The 18425-nt window shown below is 32.5% G+C and overlaps 1 protein-coding gene across 1 annotated transcript; it reads right to left on the minus strand.

Moving 5' to 3' along the window:
- Positions 1-1029: 1029 nt before the first annotated feature.
- On the minus strand, positions 1030-17871 carry LOC127730712 (uncharacterized). The gene is made up of 14 exons (XM_052239223.1): positions 17818-17871; positions 17587-17640; positions 16868-16946; positions 15926-15997; positions 14419-14496; positions 12931-13230; positions 12577-12678; positions 9456-9509; positions 7341-7634; positions 6832-7125; positions 3926-4201; positions 2287-2583; positions 1620-1758; positions 1030-1232 (listed from the first exon to the last, which is right to left on the minus strand). The coding sequence occupies exons 2-14, from the start codon at positions 17617-17619 to the stop codon at positions 1100-1102; spliced, it is 2151 nt and encodes a 716-aa protein (XP_052095183.1). The 5' UTR covers positions 17620-17640; positions 17818-17871; the 3' UTR covers positions 1030-1099.
- Positions 17872-18425: the final 554 nt, after the last annotated feature.

Genomic DNA, 18425 nt, shown 5'->3' on the forward strand with positions numbered 1-18425 from the left:
CAGAAGGGCCAACGATAATAACCGTAGGATATTTTGCTATGTGACCTGCAAAAATTAATGTTATTTACATTCTAGAATGTTTTGTTTGTGGCCTCCAATAATTGATGAGTCGAAGCAGCCTTTCCACAAAACCCTCAATGGCCATAGAAGTGATATCTCTAAGAAGCCACCCCTAAGTTGGCCAGCATTTCAGACAGTCGGATCATAATCTTGATGACTGTTACTGCATTAACGTCCTAGTGATTGAACAGAACATTCACTGGAATGGTATTGTGTCAACACGATTTTAAAACAGCATCTTTGTATATTACCATCTTATATTAGTACCGTTGCGCAAATCTTAAGACTTTTATATTTTTTTTTCCTTTTCTGCGCAGTATCGCCTATTTCATACGATCCGGTACGTATTAAATTTGATGGTTGGTCCTTTTTATAGACTTCTATATATATTTATATATAATAGTTGCAAGGCCAAATCCATAATGATGCTGAAGAGCCTTGAAACCCATGAATTCCAAACCGTTCGTCCAAATCTGGCTGTAAAAACTGTAATGTTGAGACGGTGTCATTTTGATCTAAAAATCAGACACAGCCTTACAAAAAAAGATATTTTCTACAAGATGTGTAATTCAAAGATTTGATGTTGGAAAAAATGATCTTTTTGGTTAAGTCTTTGATTGATATTCAATTTTCCAAATCTAAGTGTAAAATGGTCATTTTAGAACAAGCACTTTCGACATGTTTTAGATCATAATTGGCATTTCTGCACTAAAGTGTACAGATCATGTCTTATTTGTTTTTCAATAAGATTAACTTAAGTTTGGAAGTTTGAAAGATTTTTGCGATTTCAGTGGCCAATTAATGGTTCTTATAATACCTCCATGTTTTGGTAGGGAGAATATGGTCAACTTGTAAAAATAATTTCCTTTCCATACGATAAGCCAAACGTTAATCAAACCATATTCAATTATAGTGCTTTGACTAACACGATTTTCGATCCTTGCTTTGTATGTTTTCGGTATATAAGAATTCAGGTATTTCAACATTTTAATCAGGAATCTAAAAAGTTTATACGTTGCGTTGTTTCTATTAATGCATTTCAGGAATTGAAATAGATAGGTCCTGTCAGTGTAGAGTATAACAAAGCCACCTGTCTGACTGTGGTGTTATCATCTGTGTTAACCATGGTATTAGCTTCTTGAAGAACAGTTGTTATATCCCTCCTTACAAGCCTGTAATAACAATTGAGACTTAAAACATCTCACAGAGCTTGTAATTTACAATATTTTTTTCTTAAACTGATTTTTAGAAAAGTTAGCAAAAGGAACTTCACTATCATTTCTATAATATGATTACAGGATCTAACATCCCTAAAAGTATATACAACTATAGATATACAACTTATATAAAAAATATGCTCTTCCTGCCAATAACAAATGGTTTGGTAGACATTGATCAAAATATGTTGCTAGCCATAGAAAGTTAACACCATCTAAAATCTTACATCAGCTGGATATAATTTGACAACATCACCTCAAAAATATATAACATACCAGATATTTCATACAGTTGTTGTAATTTTAAAATATTTAGTTCAATAGAGTTCTAGAAGAACATACCTTGGATTGTCTTCAAAGTGATGTTTGATTGCCGATAAATACTTGGATCCTTTTTCTTGATCCAAGTAACTCCCAAACCGTGGTATCGTAGATATGCCAATTAAGAAATCTGGTTCTTTCGGAATATATGTGGATCCAGCTGTAAAAAAAGAAGGATTTTTGTTAGTTTTGCATCATTGAGTTAGAGAAATTTGATTGTGTGCTCAAACATTAAACAAAAAAAGAGACAAAACATACGATTGAGAGAATGAAACTCGAAGAGAGACCGACAAAATCATGAGTTCTATATCGTGCTTATAAGTGCTTATAATTTCCAAAATATAACAAAAAGGACATGAAATTTTCTTGCAAAACTATTCTACTAACATGTCACGATTTAAACATGGAAAAGGCACTATTATATGACAAAACAAAAAAAAAACCCAAAAAAATGAAATACTTTTAAAATAGAATATGCAAAAGTAGCCCTTTTTAAACGCTTTAAAAATGAAGTAATCGTGCTTTTTTTACGACATAAAAAATACAGTTTATTATGTTGTCAAATTGAGTTCTTGTATGTAAATTCTGAAATGTTATAAACGCAAGTGAAGGCGTTTGTAAAAAAAGTATTTGCTCGATGTTTTAGAAATAAAGATAATAAAGATAAATGAAGCTAGTATAAACTTACGTGTAGACGTTCGGATTGTTGTTCTTGCAGGCTCTTTCACTTCTATTGGTATATCAAACTTCCCTTTCTTTGTAACAACATTAACTTGTATTGTATATTCTGTATTTACATTCAAGTCCCGTAAAATACACGAAGCGTATTCAGTGTCAATCTCTTTATAGTGTCTTGCACTTTCACCCCATCGAACTTTGTATTTTGTTAATAAATGTTTGTGTTTTCCGTCTGGTGGTTTCCATCTCACGCACACTTGTGTTGGTGATATCACAAAACAATCGATTTGCTTTGGTTGCATGTTCTCTGAAATTTGCAAAATTGTATGTAATTCATAACATCTAGTTTTGTCTACTATCGTTTGAGGAAAAGAGGACAGGTTTGTGATTACGACAAATAAAACATAAACATAGTCATCAGTGACACATATATTCCATAACGATCAACCAAACATGTTGGCGTACGTAAAACTTTCGATGACATGACTTCAACTTTACCATCTGGAACCTTTGATGAAATAGTAAGCAGTAATACTCTTTCAAAGAAATTGTATAGCCCTGCGACTCTTTTCACAAAAAATCTTACGATTAAAATTTAACGTAAGTTATACTGAAATGTTCATGACTTACGACTTTTTTTACTCGTAAGATTTTTTTGTGAATAGAGCCCCTGGACTATCTTATCAACTTGGATATATATATATACAACATATGCAGGCGCTGCTTACAGAAAAGGAAAGTTCACAACGGCAAAGAAATTGATCGATCAAAACCCGAGTTTGAATAATTTAGAGACAAACCTGTTTTTGTTGTTTTGTTATGTTAGGGGTTTAGAGGGAGTTATATTAATGTTTGTTATGTTATGTAAGGGGTTTAGAGGGAGTTAGATTAATGTTTGTTTTGTTATGTTAGGGGTTTTAATAGAGGGAGCTAGATAAATAACTTTGTGTTAATCCTCGTAATAAGTAGCTGAAAAATATTCCTGAGAAAGTTTATATATTACTGCCACTGAAAGGTAAACCACAGCCAAATGGATGAAATTAGGATTCTATAATTAGTATAGAGTAAACAAAAAGGATTCTACAACCTTATAGCGAAAAACTGTTATTGTATAGATGTCAACAAGATATAGATATATTTTACATGATAAATGATCTTTGATATACAAAATATCTTTAAAATGTATACTTCTTTTCATTTCAAAAGAGTACAAAATAATAAATTAACAGTTTACTACTAAAATAAACTCTACATTTAAAATAAGATTTACCGTGCAACCTTCGACCAACAGGATGTTTCAGATAGAAGTAAAGTTTAGCAAAATCAATACTGTCGTTTATAGAATAAGAATTTGACTAAACACATATGCTCATGTAATACATAATGAACACTGAAAAGAACATTCAAATACATATTAAAACTTTTGATACAAATGCATTGTTTAATGACTCTCTCACTATGAAGCTAGCATTATTCTGTCATATACAGCATCGGTTTTGTAATAACTTTTTATATATACGGTCTTTGATTTTGTAGGCTGTACCATGGAGTGCAGTTGTTGGGCAAGGGTTCAATAATTTGACCATGAGTCTAAGAGCTGTATGATATAGTATTTCGAGACATGTCGTATTGCATTTTGCATAACATACCTTTCTTTTTCGTGTGAGCAAACAATTCCACTTCATCTCGCTGTCCATTCTTTAAGACAGCTACTACTTTTAATTTGTATTCAGTGTCTGGCAGCAAGTGATGAAGTTGTGTAAAATAGTTCAGTGTATCTGGCGACGGACTGACTGTTATCCGTGATCCACGAAAAAATATGATATAATTTTTGATATTTTCAAAGTATTTAGGTCCAATCCATGACACATCAATGCTATATGGATTCATTGAAACAGCATTAATATGCCTTGGCTGAAATGAATCTAAAAAAAATATATGTGCCATCAATAAAAGGAATTTTTTGTTTATGATAACTATTAAAAAAAACTAATACATAATTTAGACTAAATAAGTATGGTCCCAACACTGTCCAAGGTTCGGGGAGGGTTGGGCTCGCGCAAACATGTTTTACCCCGTCACATTCTATATATGCCTGTCGCAAGTCAGGAGCCTGTAATTCATTGGATGTCGTTTGTTGGTATATATCATATTTGGTTTTTATTTATTGTTTTGTACATAAATCAGACCATTAGTTTTCTCGTTTGAATTGTTTTACATTTTGCTATGCTTGCTTTGCGGTATGGATTTTTTCCCTCATTATTGAAGGTCGTACGGTGACCTACAGTTGACTACTTCTACGTCATTTGAACTATGGTGGAGGGTTGGCTCATTCATACCACATCTTCTTACTTTAATATGGCGGTTCTTTCGTTTCTAATTTCATTAGATTTGCACAACGTTGGGTTATGGAAAACCGGATTTATTCAATATTTGGTTATTAGTTCTGTGTCCAATGCAGTTCTTTTTCGGTTGTTTTTTTGTTTAGTTTTGTTTATTTGCAACTTACGTTATTAAGTGAATTTTACATGTTGCAAGATTTTCATTTAGACTTCTTATGTGAAATACATTTAAACCCCATTATTTGACCGGGTCATTCAAATATAGTCTTTAGCGAACTTCTGCCATCAGGCAGTGTGGTTCCAATGTAGATCGTCCATTTGTAGTCCAGAATGTATGAATTCGCATCAACGACCGATCGGAACGAGAACGTTAAAACAAGTTGTTCGTGCAGGAAGAGGGTCTAAACAGTTAAACGGTTCGAGACCGCTAGAATTCTGACATCAGAAATCATTTGCATAGTAATTTCCTAAATACATACCCTGAGAAACTGACCAATCGACACAATAAACTACAAAGCATTATGGGTTACTACGAGTTTACTATCACTTAAAATACGTCAAAAAGTGTATTTTTTTAATTATATCTCGGAATCTCATCTTAATATCTTGTTCATCTAATGTTATAATTTTAATGTATATAACGCAATCTAATATTTGCATGCCAGTCAGCTTTAAAAAAAAACATTGTTCACGAGTTTCAGCATTCGACGTTTTTTTTTCGTCTTGTCAAAGTAGTTAAAAACAGGTTTTGTGTGTTGGTATGCACTGTATCTGTGCATTCATTTGACATGGAATTAATAACGAAGTGTCCAATGTTCAGTCCTTCGAACTCTTTAAAACTAGGTAAAACAATTTAAAGGATTGAGTTACGTGAATTGTATGCTCTAGGAATTTTCGTTTAAAATATTGCTATGTCTTTCTAAAAATAATACTCTTTCAAAAAGCATGGAGGATACGGCTCAAAAATCATACATGATATCAACCATTACATGCTGCAAAGTACAATGGTTTTAAAGGCAAACACTAAACTGATCTTCTCTGGTTTCGTTGACTTTTTGTCTTGACATGATATTAAAATTGGTCTCATACAGTATTTACAATATTATTTTATAAATATAGACTGAGACACCTGTCTATTGTTGAAGACTTTATGTTGTCCTGTAAAACTAGGAGTGGAAAAACAGAAATAGTGAATGAATGAAAGAAATTATATTCTCATAAACTAATTTACACAATTTCAAAGACAATAAGTTTTTACAATAGAACAGTGATAGTGCAATGTGCAGTGCATGTGGTAACACTACGACACATTTTGTCATAATATCTGAGGGCGTGCAGTCTTTAGCTATAGTTTTTATGGACAATTACCCTGTACTGAATTTTATTGACTTTTGCAATTACAGAAGTAGGTTAATCCTAGTATCTATGATGAGTTTAATAACAAAATCCAGAAAAAAAAATTGTCCGCATTTAACGGATATTTTACAATCGCATTCCCTATTTTACGAGATAACTTAAAATTACAGGTCCCTCTTGTTTTCGAAATCTGAAAGCCAGTACAACTACTCATCTTCTGTAGTTTTTGTGTCGTTTGGTTGCTGTCTTCAAGAATGACTTTGTGTAATTATCCATAATATTAGTGGCTACTCTTTGACCCAGGTAAACAAAATAAGTGTTAAAAAAAATACATTGGCGGGAACATTAGTATCCTAAATCATGCCTACCCGTATAGATAGTGTACCTGACCTGTTAAAGAAACCTTGCGTCAACTCTCAGGCTGTTACTATCTTATTGATTATTTCTCTAATAATCGAAGATATTTTGACCCAAATGTTGCATGTTTTCAAATCAGGCTAATCCATGACTGGTTGTGAATTATTACTTGCCATTTACAACAAGAGTCACTCACAAAGCACGATATGAACACTGGAACACTGGTTTTTGTTTTTCATAAATATGTTGTTCTATCTTGATTTATTTTTAGCTCTACAGTAGTTTATGAAACAAATGCATATTAAGTTTTTGCATTTCAGCTCAAACCACAAGTACTGAAGTTAGTTCTTAATTGCGTAAATTCGTTAAGATCACAAGAAGCAATTTGGACTAAAAAAAACAATAAATGAGGTATTGACATATCAAAGTAAGTAATTAGTAACAATTTTATGTTGCTTAAATATCCCTTGCAGATGTTGGATATTTATGGAATTATATACCTTTTTCAAATGTAGAGCACTCAATTTCTTGAGATGGTGCACCTTTGACCTCTTTCCATTTTCCCGAAAGTGATCGAAACTTCCAAAGTGGAACAACAATTATTCTATATGCTGTATTGTCCTGTAGGTCTCTAAGTATCAGAGAATTATGCTCTGTGATTTCTTCGAACCGTTCTCCTCCTCCGGATACTCTATAGTAAACAATATATCTTACTTCATCTCCCTCACCAACTTTGTGCTGAGACCAAGATAATTTAATAGAATGTGGAGCTAAAGGTGTTGCATGGATTTCAACTAAAAATAAAAATACAAATCAAATTAATCCAGAAAATCATTAGTGTTTTGGTCATGATTTTTAACCCTTATAGTTGTAAGAGGAAACACGTTTTAGATATAAGAAGATGTGGTATGAGTGCCAATGAGACAACTCTCCATCCAAGTCAAAATTTATAAAAGTAAACCATTATTTTACATGCATTCAAACTGTGTTAGAAATATAGGTTACTTACAATGTTCTTCCACTCCTTGACAAGCATCTATTAAGACAATTTTAGGTTTATCTTGTAAACCTCTACTTTCACTAAGAGGTCGTAGCAAATCCTCTATTGTTACACTTCGTTTTCCATCAGAGCCATACAACACTCCCAGATTTCCTGAACAAGCAAACACACAGACAAATATATCATGGTAGGACTCTTGTTCGGCATAGTGTTGAACTGCTGATTTCATTTTTGCTGCCTCTAAGTTCAGGTGAGTAGCAACTTTGAAATTTAGGTGATCCTTGAAAAGACTTTTCATGTAATCTAAAATAAATTTATATAAAATGTGACAGTAAAGTTCTATATAAATATATAAAGCTGTGCTAAGCCAAATTTAAAAAAAATTATATTTACGCTAGCATTACCTGATTTTCACATTCATGAATCAAATCAAGTCGACTAGTTTTGCTCGAATTTGACGAATAAAAAAATAAACATGGTTATATATAATTTCAGAGAATGTTCATCGTGTACTACTTTGTATATCACAGTCATGTTCACTATGGGGAAGCATTTTTCAACATTAATATCTGTTTCAGTCTCTGAATCTAATAGAAAATATTAGTCAAACATTATGATAAAATAAAACGAGTGTTCACATGACTGGACACAAGGCAACAGACGAAGCAATGTCACTTTTGTTTGTAAATAAAAAAAAATACGAATTGCTTGTACGGTATTATGATATGCGGTATGTGTTTTACTACTTGTTGGAAGGCAGAACGGTGACATATTATGGATAACATCCCCAAAATACACGTACTAAAGATGAAAACATGAACAACAAGAATGTGCCCATAGTACACGGATGCCCCACTCGCAGTATCATTTTCTATGTTCAGTGGACCGTGAAATTGGTGTCAAAACTCTAATTTGGCACTAAAATTAGAAATATCATATCATTGGGTCCATGTGTACTAAGTTTCAAGTTGATTGGACTTCAACTTCATCAAAAACTACCTTGACCAAAAACGTTAACCTGAAGCGGGACAGACGGACGGACGGACGGACGGACGAACGAACGAACGAACGAACGGACGGACGCACAGACCAGAAAACATAATGCCCCTACTACTATCGTAGGTGGGGCATAAAAACAATCATTTTATTTTATGTTCATTGCTATTTCAACCAAAGATGAAGAACAAGATCTTCGTTAACTCTGCTCAACTCCATACGCACTTTACCCGCATTACGTTAAAACAACGTTGAAGGTAAATCCAGAAAAGCGCTTTAGACGCATGCAATTTATAAAGTGTTGTTTTAATTTTTAGTATTTAATTGATACTGACGTGATTTATAACAAACCTTTCTTAAATTGTCCGTTTATAAATTAACAAATTATTAAGCAACTAAGGTGTCAACTCCCTTAGACAAAGTTGACCTTAGGTAGATTTGGCTATCATACTAAGGTCTTTTTTCATATAGCTCTTCAACTGTTTCGGTTCTTACATATCCTTGGCTTTCAATATACGGCTTTGAGCGTTCCTGATGAAGTATATCAAGAAAAGCGCTTCGAACGCAGGAAAGTTATCAATTGTTGTTTTTATTTTTTAAAGCACCGGGTCGAAACCTCTGCTGGAGGACTGTCCGTCCCCGAAAGTATCATCAGCTCAGTAGTCAGTACTTCGGTACTGACATAATTTATAACAAACCTTTCTAAACTTGTCCGTTTATAAATCAACCATGTATTAAGAAACTAAGGTTTCAACTCCATCAGGCAAAGTTGACCTAAGATGGATTTGCCTATTATATCTACGTCCTTTTTGGTCATATAGCTCTTCAACTGTACGTTTCTTTCGTCTTTCAAATATTAGGCTTTGAGTGTTCTTGGTGTAGTTAAATCCAGAAAAGCTACTCGGACTCATGAAATGTATATAGTGTTGTTTTCTTTTTTATCTAGTTTTATTTCAATTGTTGTTTCATTGGCATACACCGCATATCTCCATTTTCATTTTATAAACACCATAAAAAGAGATCTAAGTTAGTCTGTGCTGATATTTGTTTAGATACCACATATCGAGGTCCAGTCAAATAAAAAAAAATACATTTTACAGGTCTTACAAAAAACTAACCAGAACATACCTGCATCTTCTTCACCTGCCGGGTTATTAAGGTTTACTATGATTAAAGCGAAACCTGCAAATAAAACACTTTGAATATAAAAGACAGGTCTTTACAAAACTTTGAATTCTTCGAAATACTAAGGATTCTCTACCCCAGGAACAGATTACCCTAACTGTATTTGGCAAAATCTTTCGGAATGTTGGCTCCTCAATGCTCTTCAACTTAGTACTTTATTTGGCCTTTCGAACTTTTTTTTATTTGAGCGTCACTAATGAGTCTATTGTAGACGAAACACGCGACTGGCGAACAAATTTTTAAGCCTGGTATCTAGGATGAGTTTATTGCTGACGGTAGCCAATTGACCTTTCTAAACAATAAATTTGTTATTACGGATATTATTTTAGATTACATGAAAGGTTACAATGAACTCTCTTCGTCATTTAACAGGATAACAGATTCTCTATGTTTTGGGATACTTGTTAAAATTTCCAAATCCGTTATAACGAATAAAACAACTAGTTATAAGCACAGCACACACTTATTTTAACAATAAAAGTTGTAATAACGAATTACGAAATTTGTAAAATCGAATAAATTATTTTTAAATAGGTCTTTGATGTGCTTTGTACCTATATGTTATCCTCAATTAATTCAGATCGATGTTAGTCATTTTAGATACAAAATTTGAAGTTGAATTTTGATTGGGTATAAAATCGACAGGATAGATGAATGAAGAATGAAAATAACACTTTATCAATTTCGTACATCCAAAGCACTTTTCTGGATTTACCTTCATCAGGAACGCTCAACACAAACATTTTAAAGAAGAAACTTTCATTTATTAAACCCGTTATATCAAAATATGTATTTGAAAAAAAGGCAGCACATATTTATTACTCTACAAATAAATGTTTATGTTGAACATGTGATTTTGTTTGTGAACTTACAATACCTCGTAGGAGCTTTATATAATTTATATTCATGTACAGTTAGGTCAATATCCCTAATGCGCCTCAAATTGAGGAACTATATATATAAAAACAAATTTAAAAAAAATCTGTATGTAATGATATTGTGTCAACGTATATTTGTTCTGCATAACAGAAGTTCCCCTGGTAACTTTGTTATTAACAAAGACATAATATATGTTCCTGTTGGAACAAATATTCCATATCCTTTATTCTAGTGTAAATAATATTACAGAATTTACAGAATACTTCGTCCACTTGGAACTTACATTGGAGTTATACTTTTACACCCTAGTTCTATTGTTGTACCTCATAGTTTCTATTTCTGAAACAAGTGTAAATTGAATACATCTATTGTTACAAATAACAATGGATTTTGTCCACAGGGTGTGACGAGCGGGGTTTCTGGAAACCCCTGCTTCTACACCCCGAAACACATTCCATTGTTATTCATAACAGTAGAAATTGTGTTTTAATAGCATAAACAGAAGAGATTACTAATAGTTTCACTACAAGTTGTTTCAAGACATATTAAAAAATTAAAAAAAAACATATTTCAGGAAATTCCAATAGCGAAAAAAATATTTAGCATCTATTTTGAATTAAAAAAAAAATCATTTAATTACTCCTTTGCTCGAAGCTAAAATTTGATCCCATATGGCAATGTCTTAAAGAACATACATGCAAAAAACTTTTGCCCAGGGGCGGATCCAGCCATTTTTAAAAATGGGGGTTGCAACGGCAACTTTGACATTTGTAAAATCTACTCACTTGTCAAAGTTTGAATGAAGATCGTCAAAGTAAGGTTACTAGTGGGGTTTCATCTAAAAAATATGCCTTTTCTTATTAGTTATGGTTTGATATTGTCAATCAAAATGCTATCCATTCTTTTTCATTTGATATTCAATGTAAACAAATTTAGTATCGGGTGTAAGTTAGGTATACACTTCGGGATACGGCGTGTCTGGATAGAAAAACCCCTCCGGCCTCCGGCAGTCGGGGTTTCTTATCCAGACACACCTATCCCTCAGTGTATAACTATTACATAAAGAACTGAATTTCCAGAGAATTTAACTTTGTGAAAATAAGGACTTTTCAATAACTGAACTGTGATCACATGGAGCCTTTCGGGGTTTCCCAATTTGTGAAAAATTTAATCGCACTTTGTACCTCCGGAAAATTTAACCACATCTGTGAAAACGATATGGACAGAGGAATGGTAGAAAAGGCTAACATTGTCGCCTACCTTGTCGCCTACATGAAATGTATTGCGCATCTTGACCTAGTTAATTTACAGCTCAGAAGTCGGTACTGATATGATTTATTACATGCATCATCTGCTTTCTTGAATTCTCCGTTGACAGATTTAGAAATTATACAGAAACTAAGTATGCATTGAACTAAGATGGATTTTGTCTATTCTTTTTAGGTCATATAGCTTCTCAAATATTAAAGTTTTCATATATCATTTGCTTTCAAATTTTGGGGGTTTAAGCGTTCCTGACGAGGTAAATCTAGAAATCCCTTCGGACCTACCAAATTTCCAAATTTTCATTTTCTAAAACTGGGTCCATACCACCGATTGGTAATCCCGATAGTATCATAAAATGTGCTTCGGTTCTGACATTTTTTTTTCTTTTAATACCTTTCTTAAATTCAATGTTGATACATTTAAAATTATTTTAAGAAACTAAGGTTCTAGTTCCTTCACGCAAAGTTGACCTTTAATGGATTTGGTCTTTCTTTTCATGTCCGTTACGGTTATATAGCTGTATTAATACATCCTTGTTTCAATTGTATAAAGTTTTATTTTCATTTTAAAGAAAGCTTGTTGCTAAAGCATTTAAGAAGCATACCAAACTGGAGCTCTAACTAACACGCAAAAATTATTGGATTTTTTAGAAAAAGAACAAACAAAGAATTGGTTACGGAGCACATACCCTTAAATTGATTTATAGTCAGATCCTGTACTCCATCTTAATACTTAATTCCAATAACGTAGCACGGTTTGAAATTATTCACTATATAAAGTTTTCGCTATAGTAAAACTGCTACATTGATATAAAAGTTACAACCTAAATAATTCGTTTTTTAGATTACAGGTACATAAAACAATACTGCATAAAATATAAGTACAATGAAGATATGAAAAACTCATAGTAATTCTTTACCTCTAGTTTTGTCTCCCATGTGATATGGCATGGGGGATATAATTCCGCGCTCGCCATCTGATGTCTCTATTTTTCTTCTCATATGATTACGGTCTGCTATATCTGAAATTAATTATTTGTGAAAAAATCGACCATAAATGTTCAATTGTTTGAATTATTGTCAAGTTCTCGATAAAATCTTAATGACAATGATTATACATTTTTTTTACATATTGAAAGTTGTATTTTCAGTCTTCCTTACAGCTTTCATTGTAACATAAATCGTCGCCCGAGAAGGTAGATTTTCAATTACTTATTTGTAATGGTTTCATTTATATGGTAAGCATTCTTGGATGACTTTATTTTTAAACCTACTTTCTTCATAAGTTGATACTTCTCTCTGTACAGAATCACTATAGTATCCCTTTCTTTTAGCTTTTATGTTAACACTCAATTTCGCCTCAGAAGGCAGATTTTCTATTTCATATGTGTAATGGTTTTTCACTGGGTTGTCGACTTCAGTTATGTGCTGTCCTATTTTTTCTCCATCCTCAGTCATAACATCGATAACATATCGCGAGATTTCACTTCCATAATTTTCTGGAGGCCGCCATGACACCCTAATTGACGTAGGAGAGATAAGACGGACAACAACGTTCTCTGGGTTAAATATTCCTGAAATACATAAAATTGAAAAGGTCATACATTGTAGCTACCTGTCTTCAACATATATAATACAAGTTCTTCTGCTGATACAGTAATAATGTCTCATAGAACCATAACAATGTGATTTTAATCTCCTATTTAATGATTTGTATTTCACCCAGAATACCCAAAGACACCTAGAGACGTCTTTTCACTGTTTCGCGACCTTTTGCGTTCATAATTCAGGAAAAAATGCAATTTTTTTTTACAACGTAGAAAAGTTTCGACTCGTGTTAAAAGTCTTATATAAGAAATGAAAAATATAAATGATCTCATTAATTTGTCAATGTGCATTTGACCCCTACATTTCTTACCGGCAATTGTCCAGATTATAGGGGCTATACCAATTTAATTGCTCAAGATGGGAGAAAAGTATGCCCCAGATCAACGATTTAGGAATTATCATATATAAAGCTTTTGTGGCCATCTTAACCAATCAATCATCCAAAACAGTTCATCCACTACCGTCTACGGTTAACTTTGCCTGCTGGTGTTGCAGACTTAGTTTTGATTTGTTTTAATCTTCAAACTGACAATTAAGTCAAGATCTAATTAGCATTTATAATATATTTAAACCATGTTTAACTCCCTGCTTAGCTTTTAATGCGCCTGTTTATTTTATTTTTTTCCTCAGTTTTTTATAATGTAACTTTATAACTTTTACTTGTTTACATTAGATGCGATTCCTACTATTTTCACTGCCAGGTGTGTCTGATTATATTGAATATACAGATAAGCATCCTCTTCGATTGTCAGATTTAGATTTTAATTTTGGATTTTTATGCTCTGAATGTTTTAATATTTGTAAAACGTTTTGTTCAAGGTTTTATTTTGAGCGTACACGAGAAAAGCGATTAGAGGATTTTGCGTCAATCTTACATGCAGTAGCTATAAGATGACGTTGGAATTTTTTTTTTCTCTCGAGTCTACAGACAGTCTATCAAAGCAGATCCACAACTTGTATGAATGTAATTACTTTTATTTATTTTTTTACATACTGTTTAAAACATTAAAATAACATACCAGAAATATGTATCTATTAAGCAGTTTACCTATTTAAACATGATTTAATAGTACATATACTTGCGGTTACTAATATTTGTTAACTTGGTCTTTAAATCATTCAGGGCCTCTTATTTACAATCTAGAACAACTCACTTAGTTTCCCTGTCAAAGAAGAAGCATGACTTGTTTTGGTCCAAGATCGATATGACAGAAACCCGGAGGCAGATGATACTGAAATAGATCATGTACTATAATACATCATGTTGTTAATAACTGAACACGATAAGAATAGAATTATCCCACAATATTTCTGAACTATAATTATTTGAATAAAATAGTACTTGTGTGTGTACGTTAATGAAACTAATCGATATAAGTCTTAGACAACTTCTAAATTTATTTGTCAAATAAACCGGCCCCTAAAAATCTGATGTCAATACCAATTCCTAAAAGGATTGAAATCATTAACAGACGACAAACTCTGAAAGCTAATTTAAAACATTCCATCTGTACAGTGTAGATATAAAATCATGCCTGATAACCATGGGTATGTAGTTTTGCTCATTGTTGAAGGTCATAAGGTGACCTATAAATGCTTACATCTACGTAATTGGTATCTAGTCGATAGCTGTATCGTGGTCGATCATTCTATCTGCATCTTCTTATTGTTATTTGGTACTTTCATGAATGTTTTATGGAGCAAAATGATTAACTGCAAAAATCGTTTTTGGTGTGTTTATTGTAAACGTTTTCAATAATACAAATATTACGTCTATTGTCTAATTGAGACCTAAGTGCAAACACCGGCATATCGAACCAACTAAGAAATGTACACTCCACAAGAAGAGACAAACGGACTAAGGAGAAACCAAGGTGCAATAAAAATTAATCAAATCGAATCTTCGCCATGAAGAAACGGAAAATTAACAAAAGGAAGAAAAAGGCGATTGCTGTACAATTTGCCACAAAATGACTGGTAAATACTCTAGATTCAAAAGATTTGATATACAATATTTTTAAAGTGTAGAAAATATAGAAAATATTTGTACGAGGCTTTGTTCATATAGTGTATATATTAGAGAATAAAATATCAACAAGATTTAAAATCATTATCTAATACTTATATTCATATAAGTTTGACGACGTCCAAACAGAGTCCAAATGAAGTGGACTAAAGCAACTGTAGGTCCCCTAATCTGGAACAGTTGTGTAACAGAACAGCATATGAACAAACTGTAAAAATCTGGGAATGGCTTGACTCATCAGATTGGCACGAAATACAAAAACAAAAAACAACTGAAATAAAGACAAAAGACACAAAGTGCCGATCTAAAAGTTCTCGCACTTACTGAATATAAATAAGAAGATGTTGTATGAGTGCCAATAAGACAACTATCCATCCAAGTCACAATGTGTAAAAAGTAAACAGTTATAGGTCAAAGTACGGCCTTCAACACGGAGCTTTGGCTCACACCGAACAGCAAATTATATTATGGCCCCCAAAAGACTATTTTGAAACAATTCAAACAGGAAAACCAACGGTCTAATCTATATAAGAAACGAGAAACACTTATGAACCACACCAACAAACGACAACCACAGAACAACAGGCTCCTGAAAGCTAGTTCAAAGCTTGTTTTGTCAAAGTCTTTATACTTACTTAAAGATTCGTTGTCTGATATTTTCTTGTGATGAACCCATTTCTTTCCATACGCTGGAGCAGACTTAAATCCTACAAAAAATGATGTAGCAATAACTAATGTAACTTAAATACATATTATAACGTCAAGCAATCTCACATATCTTATGGAATGAAACAAGATCTGTCAAATAACCTTACTTGAAAACTTGGAGGTGTGTTTGGTTTCTGCAATGCAGTTATAACTTTCATATCTTTATAAAACCCATTGGTTGATCTATCATTTCTAAATGGGCGGAAGGGCTAAATAAAGTTTATGGGGGGGGGGGGGGCAGAATGTCTGTAGTGAAATAGGTATTTTCTTTTCCCACTAAGTAGTAAGATCAGATAAGTTGTATTCAACAAATTACTGGTTAGGGTCGTACCAGGAATATAGACTGAATAAGAGTAGACATGTGGACAAGCAGTTTGATGTTACCAAGGTCAATGGTATATAAAAACTCCGGCTCTTTTCTGTCTGAGGGCACTCTTTAAATCTAGAAATTGTCACGAACACAAGCAATTATTGGTATGTTACAGATTCAGTTTAGATTTTAAATGTATTCAAATAATACGACAGAAGAAGTCGTTTCTTTTAATAGAACAATTTTCGCCATTGTTACAATTTGAAAAATATATCATACATAAAATGTTGGCGATTAAAATTCATGAATAAAAGCATCAAATAGAATGATAGTTATATTCAATTTTAAAAGACAAATATCAGGGAAAAAAACCTGATATTAATGCTTTCGATCTGGAAAAATAGCGTTCTATACTTTTTTATATATCATTTGATTACTTTAGCCTCAATCGAAAACCACGTCACAAAACTTGACAAATATGAAGTAAATAGTATGGTATACTTTTTTAAAGATTCGAGCGAATGATGAAGCACAATACATAATATATAATAAATATTACCTGGTCCAATATTTCGACGAGTTTTCTTCTTCACTACGTGAACATTTCTGTAATGTGGCACTGGGTTATCCAAAATGCTCTACAACACAGTGCTATTCCAAGTTATGATTGCCTCAACAGTACATTTCAGTATATAGATGGTAGATTTGTACATTCAATTTTAAATACTGCAGACGAACACTAGATAAGAGCCAGTAAGCAGTAACAAATTTTGTGGACGTTTTCTGCATTTGACGTCTACAGTATGAGGTTTTTAAAATTAAGAAATTGTAAAAAATATCGCCAACGAGTTACGATATAAACCTTTTTTGATTGAGCACACTCCAAGACCCTAAAAGGTTATATTGTGTCGAGCGGCTGGTTTTTAAGAATTCTATTTAAGAAAAAATTATTTACTATTTATCGTATTAATTTGATTGTTTTGTTTTGGGATCAAAACATGGAATGACTACTGTGACATCTAAGAGTCAATATTAATGACTGTACGTAGGACATTTTCCCGTGCGTATATCCTAATCAGTCCTCTTTGGAAGCACCTTTCTGAAGAATCCTGCATGTAGAATGCTTAAAGTTTCAATTAAAAATATGTAATATAGGATTTTAACAAAAACGTCTTTAGTACAAAGGATGGAATTTTTAGCAAGTTTAAACCTCGGTCAGCAAACACGTTTTGCACAGTGCTTATTAATTTAATACATTTGTTAGATAACAGGCCTTACCATTTCCTTCCATTTATCCCCTATTGATGACATCCCTGTTTATACTTTTACATACTGAAAATTAATAAAAGTGCAGTTACTTTAAACATTAGATATAGAAATGTAATATAACAGTTATAAGGGTTACTAAAGTAATTCTCGACAAGAAGTTTAAAATTTTTAATAAATTATGTAGAAAATGTTTATCGAAGACAAAAAAAAAACATGTAAATGATTTTAACAATTACTTACTTAATTTAAAGTTTCCTGTTATCTTGATATGTTAAAAGTTTGTATTGTAACACAATCTGTTGTCAATAGAGTGTTCAACAGTGGAACAATTAGTTTGAAAGACTCGTATAAAAATGTCAAATATTGTATTTTTTTCTTTTGTAACAGTTAAATATAGAAATATAGTACACATTCCGAATATACAAAGTACTATAATGTTATAGAAGAACTCTGTAAGGAAGGGCTTTTTTGGTTTTTTGGTTTTATTTTTTTTTTTTTAAGGGGGGGGGTATTTTTAGCAGACCTATGTTCGAAAAATGTTATATATTCAATTAAGATATTCAAACAGAAGGACATGTGCCTTCAAACTTGAAATATTGTTGCTAATTTTAACTTTGTATATGATCACTTCATATTTCTAGGTCTGGATTGCCATTAAGTTTTAGTATCAGCTCGCTGTTTACCTCGTGTGATCTGCAAACTAATTGTCCTTTATGTGTTGTTTCGGTCATGTCTAGGATGGATTTTCAACATTCCTGTTTTTATTGAGACACATTCGTTTGTATACATCTTTATGTATCTAAATTGTGCATGCATGTATTTTTTTTTATTCTTAAATCTCCTATTCG

This window comes from Mytilus californianus, unplaced genomic scaffold (assembly GCF_021869535.1).
Source record: "Mytilus californianus isolate M0D057914Y unplaced genomic scaffold, xbMytCali1.0.p SCAF_2, whole genome shotgun sequence".
Classification (NCBI taxonomy): domain Eukaryota; kingdom Metazoa; phylum Mollusca; class Bivalvia; order Mytilida; family Mytilidae; genus Mytilus; species Mytilus californianus.